The sequence below is a fragment of the Tursiops truncatus genome, chromosome 7, assembly GCF_011762595.2.
Source record: "Tursiops truncatus isolate mTurTru1 chromosome 7, mTurTru1.mat.Y, whole genome shotgun sequence".
NCBI classification, from domain to species: Eukaryota; Metazoa; Chordata; class Mammalia; order Artiodactyla; family Delphinidae; genus Tursiops; species Tursiops truncatus.
In genome coordinates, this window is record NC_047040.1 from 4,320,495 (window position 1) to 4,334,226 (window position 13,732).

The 13,732-nt window shown below is 43.2% G+C and overlaps 1 protein-coding gene across 1 annotated transcript in view; it reads left to right on the forward strand.

The window, feature by feature from the left end:
- Window positions 1-13,732, forward strand: part of DRC11 (dynein regulatory complex subunit 11) — a 170,206-nt gene that overhangs the window by 87,352 nt on the left and 69,122 nt on the right. Inside the window, exons 10-11 of the mRNA XM_019923654.3 lie at window positions 3,696-3,802; window positions 3,960-4,061. Coding sequence (XP_019779213.2) covers window positions 3,696-3,802; window positions 3,960-4,061 — 209 coding nt within the window. The remainder of the gene's footprint in view (window positions 1-3,695; window positions 3,803-3,959; window positions 4,062-13,732) is intronic.

A 13,732-nucleotide genomic window follows, 5' to 3' on the forward strand; every position in this document is an offset into this window, starting at 1 on the left:
GTTGGCTGTTGGGGCATTTGATGAGCTATCTGTCAGGTCTTCAGTAACTTACAGAAATTAAATGTTTTCATCTGAGAATTCTTTTCATAAAAATCAAAGCTTTTTCTTCTCAGATGAAACATTAGCATTTTAATCACTGAGATTAAGCGCCCTCCTCGGTCACCCCTCCACGGGCAAAAGCTGCCGCAGCTCCCGCTTCCCAATTCTGGGATAAAAGCTCATTCTCTGCTGTAGGAAAGAGCGGGCCGTTGTTTTCCTTTGAGAGCCATGAACAGCTTCCTGCATTCAGAAATGTCCATGAAATTCTTGAAGGGATTGAGAAGGGCCCTGTGCAAAAGCGTCATGAGAAAAACAAAGTTGCAGTGGAAAACGAGGTCCATTTACGCGAACTAGAGGTGAAACCGGGAAAGGCTGCTGCGAACTGCTTTATCTGTAGAATATAGTTACAGCTCCAGAAATGGGAACGTCACTGCTTTTACATAAATAATCGCATCTTGCTTTCCTTTCTGTTGAATATTCTGTGTTCCTTTCATTTTGAAACGCATTGCTTCCCAGTCTTAGTAAATCAATCCCGTGAAAAAGCAGTGTAGCTTCCTTTAAATAACAAAGCAGTTTTGCTCTAAAAGATCTTAATGAAACAGGTGGCTTTTGCTGTGGGAGGAGATTCAGTCATCATACAAGGGGGAAATCTGCTAGGAAAGAGTTGTTTTTCGTGAATAGCACGTTTTAACACAGTTACAGTATTTTCAAGGGGGAGAGCTTACAATTGGAAACCCATAAAAAAGAAGCATTATGTTATTCCTGCATTTCAAAGTGTTCCACAGTCTAAGCTTATGTAAATTTCAGAAAACGTACAGAGAAGGGGCGGTTGCCTTCAAGCCCGTGAGCCAGCCTCGCCTTTGTGTACTCACACCTTCCAAGCTCACTGCAAAATCCCCCTTCTGGGGGGGAGGGCGGACAGGTGCTCAGGCCAGAGCAGAAACTGAGGTCACCCTCAGACAGGCATACAGGAGGCACACCCCCAAACCTCTCCTGCCGTATCGTCCCGTCCCAGCGTCTGAGCCCTCGCGGCTGGGCCACCTCTCACGTGGCCACCCTGCTTGGGAAGGACATGTGGGTGAATCAATTCTATGAAAATCTCACCCCCTCTGTGATGTGTTTCTTGTCGATTTCTTATAAATCCACACTAGCCACCCTAGAAAAAGTTTGGGTACTTTCATCCTCATTTTCAAAAATCTGCCCCTGAAACGTTGCATCACCCGTCGGTTTCTGCTTGCTATCTTCCTGGCGCAGACTGTGACCAGACAAGGGCTGACCCCCTCCAGGCCGCACTGCCCTTGGTTGGCTGGTGGGAGGCCGGTGAGCCTAAGAGCCCTCGCCGGGCCTGGAAGCCAGACAGGCCGACCCCTCTGCCCAGCTAACTGACCAGGAAGTGAGCCAGGCCTGACCTGTGTGTGGCCGTCACCTTGTGATGCCCCCTCTCGCTTCCAGAGATCTCCATGCCAGCCTCTGGGAGCAGCGTCGGGGTCTCCAGCCTGTGGCTTGTGGAGCCGACCCACACTTTGGGAAAACTGGAGCTGCACAGCCACATCCCGTCTTGCTCCCCTTGCGTCCTGTGTGGCCCTGACTCGGACGCCGCGAAGAGGACACGCCCAGTGGTCCTCCGCCTCCTCACTTCCACCTGCTCTCTGGGCACAAGTGTTTTTAGAGTAGCCGCTGTCCTGCCTGGTTCCTCGCCCCTCGAGAGGTGGAGACTGTTGACAAGGAAAGGGAAGACTGTTAAGACCAGCAGCTGGAAAGCGGTAGCATGGGGGACCCACCTGCCGGGGCTGCCGCCTGGCTGGAGCCCTCCAGGCGATGCCCTCGCCCAGTCGCCCGTTCTTGTGCATCTGCATCTCGTTGCCCTTTTGCTCCATCTCCCCAGGATCTGCAGCCATTCCTGGCTCACACCACGTGCCGTCCCTTCTCCTTTCCTTTCTCGCAGCTTCTGCTCATCCCCGGCCTCCATGATTTACGTGGAGATTCCACCCTCCTCTCCCATCTGTTTGCCCACTTGACTCTCCGAGAATCTTCTCTGCTGTCCACCTTCACAGTTGACACCTTCTGCTCTGTGCGCCCAGATGTATGTTTCTGCCTGTGACCGTGACTGTCCTCTATGGCTTGTCCTCTAATGCCGCCCTTCTTGATGAGCTGTATCGGGGGACACAGTCCTGGCTAGTCTCAGGATCCCGTGAGGTGCTCGTAGGAGAAGCTGTGCTTGAGAAACTTCCATCCCATCGTTCACCGCCTGCCATCCAGGCCCCGCACGACCCCCTTTCTTCCCACGCCATAGCCGTTGTCAGACAGAGGTGGGGAAACCCCTGCCTGGGGCCCCGTGGCCCTCGGTTGCCTTCCCGAGTTGCACGGCATCCGCGCTCCAGGGATGCGCTCCCGGCAAAGTGGCCCAGCGGAGTGGTGGTTGCAGGTTTGGTTCCAGAAATTTTCCATCACATGCTGAACACAAATTCAGGGAAGAGATCTCATTTCCCAAACTGGCAAGTCTTTTTCCCCTGGGAAATCCCCCGGTCCCGCCAGGATCCAGGGATCTGCACCTCTGCGCAATTTGGAATTCCCCTTCTGAGAAAACAGGTTTATTCCCATTTATTCCAGTGATACAAAATTACCCTTATTTCCTCTAGGGTCACATTTCTCTAACCATCCTCCTAACTGCCAGGCAAAAGGGAAATGTAAACTGTGTGTGATTTCAAAAACATCCAAAAAGTGATACAAAAATAGAGCCGTTGAATTAGGGGCGCGTAGCGGGTACTTGTGTATTCAGTGTTGGCTTTTACTAGGAGCCAGGGTAAACTACTGGTGAGTTGAACTAGCAACAAAATCTCTCCTATCTTAGCACATCATTTGAAGAATAAAAATAATGTAAAGCATATTACAGAAACAGTCGCCTATAACTGTATAATCCCACAATTAACGTATTATTTTTTACATGTTTTTAACCGTATGGAAGAATACTGTTTGTTTCGTGCTTTTTTATTGGATCTTTACACATTAGCAGTTTCCTTCTTTATTTTCTAGATATTGTACAGGCACAATCCTTCTGTTTGGGAAGTGGAGAAGGATGCAGGGCAGAAAACTGAGTTGTGTTATATGTCACAAAACTGCGTTCCTTAGCGTCAACCGCAAAGGAATGGGCACTGGCCCTCTACCTCTACAAGGATTAGATCATGAGCCACTGCGGCTGCTGACTTCCAACACCCCCTGAAAGGAGTTCAAGGTGGAGAGCAGGCATGAGGCCCTCTGTGCTCTGGGAAAAACTGGCAGAGCAGGTCTTCAGAATAGTTAGATATTTTCAGGAGAAGATTTTATGAGCCCAATTCTTGTATCTCCTCCTATCTAGAAAAGCACTGAAATCCTTCATGGTGACGACTGCTCCTCGAGACGAGCAGAAACCTTCTGCCAAAAAATATGCTCGATTGCCTGGACTCCCCCTTCACCAGAATCACATATATGCTGACCTTCCCCCCCGCCTCTTCAGAGCAGTTTCTCAGAGCTCTCTGAGACGCTGTCTCCCGGGCTATAATCCTCATTTTGCCCCAAATAAAACTTGACTCACAACTCTCATGTCATACATTTTTTTTAAGTCGACATTAGTCTTCACGCTGAAAAAATTTCATTTTCTTTATCCTTCTGGAGTACAGACCTGTGGAAGAATAAAGATGAATCGTGGAATGTCCCCCAGGGCTATGATCCCGAACTGATCAAAGCGGACAAACGGAAAGAATTGGAGTCGGAGATCAGGCTGCAGGTAAGACTGCTTTTATGCTGTAGTCCCAGCAAGTCATTCGCTGCAGTGCTTTGTTACAATTTCCCGTTAATAACCTACCCAGAATTTAAGCTATTTTTAACTTCACAAAGAAAACACAAGTCATGCGAAGTCACCTAAACCTTTTGTATTCACCTAGGTTGACGAGCTGATGAGACAGGAACTAAAAAACTTAAAACTAGCTGTGAACAGAGAGATGGAATTATCGGGCAAAACAGGAAGGAAGAAAGGAAGTAAAGAGGTGAGTGGTCCTTATGCACGGGAAGCAGAGGGCAGATCCCAACCACGACCAAGAGCCCGGCCCCCGCGGGCGGTGGCCCATCCATGCGTGCTGCCTGCGGACCCCGGCTGTCCCAGGCTGATTCTCCGGGAAACGTGCCTACCTTTGGTGAATTTACGTTGGTCCACCAGGTAGCCCTCAGGGCTGTGGGCTCATAAATGAGATAAATCCAACAGTCTGGAAGTAACTTCCCCAGTCCCCCATCACTGCAGATCCGTGGTACCCAAGCCCCACAAGTGGGAGGAGACCTATCGGAGGAGCTGGGGCATGTGTCTCAAATGCCCACCCGTCTCTCCCTGTAGAAGCTCTGTAGGGGAAGCCAGTGGCAATGAGCAGGTTCTTTGTGAGTCGGGGAATCCGATGAATTGAATTTTCAGTTGCCACCCATCCGTCTCATAGTGGTTTAGAGTAGCCAGTTGGATTCCAGTATTCCATGTTCACATACTAGGGTCCTGAGAGATAAGAGAAAATATACATATTGGTGTCTGCCCCTGCTTGTTGGCAGGGAGCTCCTGGAACCCTTGGAAATTCCTAAGTGACTGAGTAATATTCCATTGTATATATGTGCCACATCTTCTTTATCCATTCATCTGATGATGGACACTTAGGTTGTTTCCATCTCCGGGCTATTGGAAATAGAGCTGCAATGAACATTTTGGTACATGATTCTCTTTGAATTGTGGTTTTCTCAGGGTATACGCCCAGTAGTGGGATTGCTGGGTCATATGGTAGTTCTGTTTGTAGTTTTTTAAGGAACCTCCATACTGTTCTCCATAGTGGCTGTACCAATTCACATTCCCACCAGCAGTGCAAAAGTGTTCCCTTTTCTCCACACCCTCTCCAGCATTTATTGTTTCTAGATTTTTTGATGATGGCCATTCTGACTGGTGTGAGATGATATCTCATTGTAGCTTTGATTTGCATTTCTCTAATGATTAATGATGTTGAGCATTCTTTCTTGTGTTTGTTGGCATCTGTATATCTTCTTTGGAGAAATGTCTATTTAGGTCTTCTGCCCATTTTTGGGTTGGGTTGTTTGTGTTTTTGTTATTGAGCTGCATGAGCTGCTTGTAAATTTTGGAGATTAATCCTTTGTCAGTTGCTTCATTTGCAAATATTTTCTCCCATTCTGAGGGTTGTCTTTTGGTCTTGTTTATGGTTTCCTTTGCTGTGCAAAAGCTTTGAAGTTTCATTAGGTCCCATTTGTTTATTTTTGTTTTTCTTTCCATTTCTCTAGGAGGTGGGTCAAAAAGGATCTTGCTGTGATTTATGTCATAGAGTGTTCTGCCTATGTTTTCCTCTAAGAATTTGATAGTTTCTGGCCTTACATTTAGGTCTTTAATCCATTTTGAGCTTATTTTTGTGTATGGTGTCAGGGAGTGATCTAATCTCATACTTTTACATGTACCTGTCCAATTTTCCCAGCACCACTTATTGAAGAGGCTGTCCTTTCTCCACTGTACATTCCTGCCTCCTTTATCAAAGATAAGGTGACCATATGTGCGTGGGTTTATCTCTGGGCTTTCTATCCTGTTCCATTGATCTATCTTTCTGTTTTTGTGCTATTTGTAATGAGGTGGATAGACCTAGAGTCTGTCATACAGTGAAGTAAGTCAGAAAGAGAAAGACAAACATTGTATGCTAACACATATATATATGGAATTTAAGGGGAAAAAAATGTCATGAAGAACCTAGGGGTAAGACAGGAGTAAAGACACACACCTTCTAGAGAATGGACTTGAGGATATGTGGAGGGGGAAGGGTAAGCTGTGACAAAGCGAGAGAGCGGCATGGACATATATACACTACCAAACGTAAAATAGATAGCTAGTGGGAAGCAGCCGCATAGCACAGGGAGATCAGCTCGGTGGTTTGTGACCACCTAGAGGGGTGGGATAGAGAGGGTGGGAGGGAGGGAGACACAGAGAGAAGAGATATGGAAACATATGTATATGTATAACTGATTCACTTTCTTATAAAGCAGAAACTAACACACCATTGTAAAGCAATTATACTCAAAAAAAAAAAATTCCTAAGTGATAAGCACACTGGAAGCGTCTTTTGTTACAATGAGGCAATGCTGGGTGGGTTCCTAGGTGGCTCCCAGGTGGGGGCTGGTTACAGGGGAGACCAAGCCATGATTAGAAGCCTGGAATTCTCAGCTCCACCCACCCCCATTCTCTAGAGAGGGGACAGGAGATGGAAATGCAGTTAATAATTGATCAAGCCCACATGAGGAAGCTTCCGTGAAACCCCAATAATGATGGGATTTGGAGAGTTTCCAGGTGGGTTAACACTTCCACATCCTGGGAGGGTAACACACCCCAGTGTCACAGGGGCAGGAGCTCCTGCTCTCAGGACCCTCCCAGACCTTGCCCTACATACCTCTTCATCTGGCTGTCCTTCTGTATCCTGTATCATATCCTTTAATGAACTGGTGGATGGAAGTAAGTGTTTCCCTGAGTTCTGTGAGCCACTCTCACAAATTAATCATACCTGAGGAGGGGTTTATAGCCGGTTGGTCAGAAACATAGGTGACAACCTGGACTTGGCAATTGGCATCTGAATTGGGGTGGGGAGCAGTTTGGTGGGACATCACCCTTAACCTGTGGGATCCGACTCTATCTCCAGGTAGACAGTGTCAGAATTGAGTTAGATTGCAGGACCCCCCAGCTGGTGTTGCAGAAAACTGCTTGGCGGGGGAAAACCCCGCACATCTGGCATCAGAAGTGTTGTGAACATGGTCCACTTTGATTCAGAGCCAGCCCTGCCTCTGGGGCAAGGATACTCCAGGCAGAGGAGCTGGCAGGACTGTGGGCAGCCTTTGCCCTTTGAAGGCTTTCTCAGGTTTCCATGGTCCATCACCTCTTCCTGGGACTCGCACACTCCCTCAGAGTTTACCACACTCCCAGCTACGTTACTGACTAGCTTCGCCAGCCCAGGGGCTGTATGGTGTCTTTACAGTGGCTCTATCCTAATGCTTTTTGTGTTGACTCTACAGTTTACAGTTTAACTCTGACTCTGAATGTCCTTCATGGGCCTCTACTGAGGCTCCATCTCTGTAGCCCACTGAGGGCTCTCTATAGGCTATTCCCTCATCAATAGGAAATAAATATGCCACCCATTGACCCTATTAATGGATTTCACATCTTCAGAAAGTGATACTTTCATGACTGAACATGGAAATCAAGCCAAACAAAACGGAAAATGAAGCCAGGAGGTGACTGTACCCCTCCAGCTGAGAACAGGCTTCCTCCTCTTACCCAGCATCTGATCATCAGTCTGGCCCAAGGGCACCCTCTCACTCCTCGCAGCCTGGTGTCTGCCCTCACCACGTCCTAACTCATGACATGTCACAGGGTGAGAAATTGCTATGAATTTCTCTCTTGGAATTAAACTGGTTGAACACGCAATAGATGCACTCAGGGTACCCCAATAGATTGATGGTAATTGTGTAACTGTAGAGTTTTCAGTTCTCAAAATTCCAATCCAAATGACCTTGGGAGACATAATTATGATTTAATTTCGTAAGCTGAAACTTAATTAGCTATACTAAATCCCCTCCTTAAGAAGACCATTAGCAGAAGGGGAATGGGCAACCTTGAACATAGAAAAGGAGAAAGAGGACTCAGAGGGATAGAATTTGACAGTATTATTTCAGCATTATCCAGAAACAGTGACTTGATCAGAGATTATACAGCAGCCTGAGTGCTCCTTTTGAAATATAAATATGACCTTAGCACTCCATGCTGAAACCCTTCAATGACACCCCGGTTCCCCCAAGGATAAAGATGACAGGCTTACAAGGCCATGACCAACCTTGCCAGTGTCCTCTTCTTCAGGCTCATCACCCACCTCTCCTCCCTGGCTGCACTCCAGCACCCTGATCTTCCTCTTTGTGCCTCAAACACTCTGTGCTCCCTCCCACCACAGGGCCTTTGCACATGCTGTTCCCCCTCAAGAACTGTCTTTACCCCCACACCCTCAGTCCCGAGTGTAGTTAACCCCTACTCATTCTTGGGGTCTCAGTCCAAGCCCTTCTTCCTCAGGAAAGCCTTTTGGGACCTCCAAAGTAAGTCTGGTTGCTACACATACACTTGATGCTGAGTACCGTGTCTTCCTGGTGCTTTATATCACAGTTTTAATGTTACATTTACTGGTGAGATCATTTTGTTTGTTTCTGCCTTCCCAAATCTACTACTGAAGGGCCATGAGTCCAGCGACTATGTGACTGTCTTTTCTGCTCACCTTTGTAACCTTTTCTGGCACATAGCAAGTCCTCAGCACATAATATTGAATGAATGAATTAATCAAATCTAGATCCTATGCAGATTGACCCCTATAGGCTAAATAAGTGCCTCAAGATGTCACAGTACGGCATAGGTAGCAGTTCGGAGCATCCAGCCACCTCCTTTGCTTATTCCATACTCAACAAGCAACCTTCTGGTGAGTTATTGTAGTTTCATGTTCATTTTCTTACAAGAAGGAAGGTTACAGAGTCTGTTTCCCTTGGCAATTATATTTCACATTATAATTTAATCTACTTACATTGCAGTCTACTCCACCTTCTCTTGTGATTTAGAGATCCAAAATCAGATCTTGGGGGACGTATCATCTTTACTGATTGTTTCATTTAATATTATTTATTGGGCACTGTATGCCAGGTAGAGTTCAAGGCATTTGAGGTACAGAAGATAACAAGACAGACAAAGAGTCTGTACTTTCAAAAACAAGTTTGCAGATATGCAGGACTGTGAATCAACCCTGGATTTGCTGTCACCCCCATTATGACATCACTGAGTGAGGTCCTGACTCTCAGAGGCCATCTCTCTCTCTCGAGCTCCTCTCTTGTTCTAATCACAAAAACTTTAAGGACATAGGAGTTCCTGAAGTGGCCATGAAGCTCCTTGAGGATAAGATTCTTGACTGGCTCTATATTTTGCATTCCTGAGTGCTAGCATATATAATGGGAAAAAATGCCATATTTAAATAGAAATTTAGAATCTACATTTAAAAGAAACAAATAAACATTCTGCAGTTGAAAAATATGGTATCCAAAAATAAGAAGTCTTCTAATTGGTTTAACAACAGCATAGACATCGCAAAAGGCAGGTTGGGGCTTCCCTGGTGGCGCAGTGGTTGAGAGTCCGCCTGTCGATGCAGGGGACACGGGTTCGTGCCCCGGTCCGGGAAGATCCCACATGCCGCGGAGCGGGTGCGCCCGTGAGCCATGGGTGCTGAGCCTGCGCGTCCGGAGCCATTGCTCCGCAATGGGAGAGGCCACAACAGTGAGAGGCCCGCGTACCGCAAAAAAAAAAAAAAAAAAAAAAAGGCAGGTTGACCTCAAAAACAAGTCAATAGGAAATCCAAACTGAAGTACAGAAAAAACAAATACTATAAAAAACAGAACAGAGAAGAAGAGAGATTTGAGACATGGTCAAAAGTTGTAACATATGTGTAATTAGAATTTTCCCCAAAAGAGGAGAATGGAACAGAAGCAATACATGAAAAAGTAATGTTTGTGAATTTTCCAAATCAGATGAAATACACACACCCACACATCCAAGAACCTTACTGAGGTCCAAGAAGGATGATTACAAAGAAAACCACATCTAGACACATCACAGTCAAAATACTGAAAGTCAAAGATAAAAGGCAAACTCTTACTAGATTTTTTTTTAAAGGCACATTTCCTTCAGGATAACAAAAAATAAGAAAGACTACTAAATCTCTCAACAGAAACCATGGAAGCCAGAAGGAAGTGTGAATAGCATCTTTAGAGACTGGAAAGAAATAACTGCCAACCTAGAATTCTATACCCAGTGAAAATATCCTTCAAAAATGAAAATAAAATAGAGACAAACAAAATCTGATTTGACTTGGCAGCAGCAGACCCATAATATGAAAATACTAAAAGGATATTCTTCAGGCTGAAGGAAAAGAATCCCAGATAAGAGAACAAAAGTGTAAGAAGGAATAATCATTTCTTCAAAATGTAAAATTTGGGCAAGTATAAAAAGCTAACTATTCTTAAAATATTCTGGTTTTTAAAGCAAGAATAAGGGTCTGTACCATACATACAAAGAAAATATATAACAGCAGCAACAGAAAAGTTGGGTAGGAATAAACGGACTTGTGAGATTGCTGCATTGTTCAGGGAGCCAAAAAGAGCTAATTTAAGGTAAATTGTAATAAATTAATGATGTATTTTATAATTTTCTAAATCATACTAAAATGTATAGCAAAAAAGTAATAGTGAAGATAAGCAGAAAATTTTTAAATAATTAATCAAAAAGAATACAGGAAAGGAAAAATAGGAATAAAAAGAAAAGAAAAGAAATAATAAAAAGAAAGCAAATATGAATTTGATAGAATTAAATCCAATTAATTTAATCCATAATTACCTAAAATGTAAGTGGACTAAATGTTCTATTTTAAAAGACAATGATTGTCAGACTGGAAAAAAAACAAAACTCAACTATATGCTATTTATAAGAAACACACTTTAAACATAACAAATAGATATGTTAAAAATAAACTATAAACTATAGATGGTAATCTATAAACCATCAAAGTACTAGCCAAAAGATAGCTAGTGTAACTCAGTATCAGACAAAACAGGTTTTAGTTAATAACCACCCTGCACCATCCAAACACCACAGAAAAAATGTGGCCCCACTCCAGTGCACACCAGCAAAGGCTCCATGGGGAGCCTAGACTTCTTCCCTCATGAAGACATAGGAGACAACCCAACACCCTCACTGGAGTGGTGTCAGAGAAGATCAAATAAGGAACAAAGACTTTCATTCCTGCCCATTGGTTGTGAAGCCTTCCCATCCACTGTGTCAGTGGAGACTACATGGGGAATCTATCTGGACTCCACCCCCAACCAGTGATAACAAGGCACCCCTCCCTCCCTGCTGGGATGAATCAGAGGAGACCTAGTGCAGAGTCAAAACTTCACCAGTTCCCAGTGGTAACAAGGACACCTTCACCTCAGTGTGAGTGGAGACCACATGGAGAGCCAGAACTCCCACCCCCACCCAGAAATATAAGGAGCCCCTCCCACAATGGATTGGGTAACCTAGACTTCTACCTTCCTGGCAGTAACAGCACAACACACACACACACACACACACACACACACACAATTCCCCTGCCAGAGCAGTGTCAGAGTTAAAACAAGAGATTTAAATTAAGTTCAGAGTCTCATAACATAATACAAAAATGTTTAGGTTTTATTGAAAGTCAGTCATCATAGAAGAACCTGGAAGATCTCAGACTGAAGGAAAACAGACAACAGATGCCAAGTCTGAAGTGTCAGCAATGTTAGAATTACCTGGCAAACATGTTAAGGCAGCCATGATTAAAATGCTTCAATGAGTAATTATAAAGCTGCTAGATACAAATGAAAAACAAAAAACCAGAAAGCCTTAGCAAAAAAGTAGAAGATATAAAGGAGAACCAAATGGAAATTGTAGAACTTAAAACTACAGTATGCAAAATGCTAGATGAGCTCAGCAGCAGAATAGAGGAGACAGAGGAAAGAATCAGTGAATTGGAAGATAGAACAATAGAAATTACCCAATCTGAACAACAGAGAAAATCAACTGGGAAAAAAAAAAAAAAAAGCTAAACAGGAATTAGGAACTATGGGACTATTAAAAAAAATCTTATATTCATGCCATCAGAATCTCAGAAGGAGAAGAAAAAGAAGATGAGGCTGAAAAAGCACTTCAAGAAAGAATGGTTGAAATCTTCCCAAATTTGACAGGAGATATAAACCTGCAGATTCAAGAAGCTAAATGAATACCCAACAGGATAAATCCAAAGACATATGATCTGAGACACATCATAACTAAGCTTCTAACTACAGAAGACAAAAAAAAAAATCTGTAAAGCAGCCAGAGAAAAAAATGACGCTTTACCTATAGGAGAAAAATACCTTAAATGACTGTGGGTTGCACACCAGAAACTGAGATGGAAAGAAAGGGCACAATACTTTTTCAAGTGCTGAAATAAAATAACTGCCAACCAGAATCTATACCCAGCAAAAATATTCTTCAGCTGTGAAAAAGAAATCAAGATATTTTCAGATGAAGGAGAACTAAGATAATTTTTCACCAGCAGATTCACCCTGAGAGAATTTCTAAAGGAACTTCTTTAAATGGAAAGAAAATGGTTCAGAAAAAAAAACCTGGAGCATCAGAAAGGAAGAAATAACTTGGTAACCAAAAATATAGGTAATCTGGGTATCAGTGAAATCACAAAACACTCCATGTCATGGACCTCCTGGGTACTTCAGAAATACTAGAGGTGGCAGGTGCTCAGTGATATAACCAAGGATCGTCTACCTCGGGAGTCTCAAACTCAAATGCCTTCAGTGTCAGTCAAGTTCCATAAATGAGAGAAGCAGGCATAGGACTGTGATGAACTAAACAGCACACATGACTCAGCTCTGGCCAGTGATTGCCAGGCGGGAAGGCATACCCTGTCCTGCCAGATCTTCCGACTTTTCAAGAAAAGCCAGAAATCCTAACACAACATTGTAAGTCAACTATACTCCAATAAAAATTTATATATAAATATATAAATAGAATAGGCTTTTCTTCCCTTTCTAAATTATGTTATTTGATTGAAGCAAAAATTATGACATTGTTTGACTTGGTTCTCAGTGATGCAGAGGAAATATTTAAGACAATATTACAAATGACAGGGGATGGGTAAAGGCATGTAAAAGGAAATAAGATTTTTCTACTTCACTCAAAATGTGACATGAGTAGACTCTGATTCACTATGCATATATAATGTAACACCCAGAGCAACCACTAGAAAAGTATACAAAGAAATATACTCAAAGAACACTATCAAATGAAATTCTAAAAATGGTCAAGTCATCTACAGGATGACAGTTTTCCCTGTCAGGAAAAAGAAATAAAAAATATAACAAAAAATAAATAAAATGGTAGACAAGTCTTAATATATCAATAATTACATTAAATGTAAACAGTCTAAACACATCAATTAAAAGACAGAGAATACCAAAGTAGATTTAAAAACATGACCCAACTATATGCTGTCTGCAGGAACCTCATTTGATATATAATGATATAAGCAGGTCGTAAGTAAAAGGATGGAAAGAATATATCATGCAAACAATCAAAAGAAAGCAGGAATGGCTATTCTAGTATCACATAAAGTAGATTTCAGAGCCAAGAAAATTATCAAAGTCAGGGAAGAACTTACATATGATAAGAGAGCCAGTCCATCAAAGACATATTCATCCTAAATGTGCATACACCAAACAACAGAACTATAAAATATAGGAAGCAAAAACCAATAGAACTGAAAGGAAAAACAGACAAATCCACATTCATTCTCAAGAACTGATAGAACACTAGGCAGAAAATCATCAGCAAGGATACTGAAGAACTCAACACCATCTACAAACAGAGTCTAATTGAAATTTATAGAACACTCCACCCAACAAACAGAATACATATTCTTTGCAAGTGCCCACAGAATGCATTCCAAGACGGACCTTATCTTGTGCCGTTAAACAAATCTCGACATATTGAAAAGAAATGAAATCATAGAGAGTGCATTCCCCTACCACAATGGACTCAGACTAG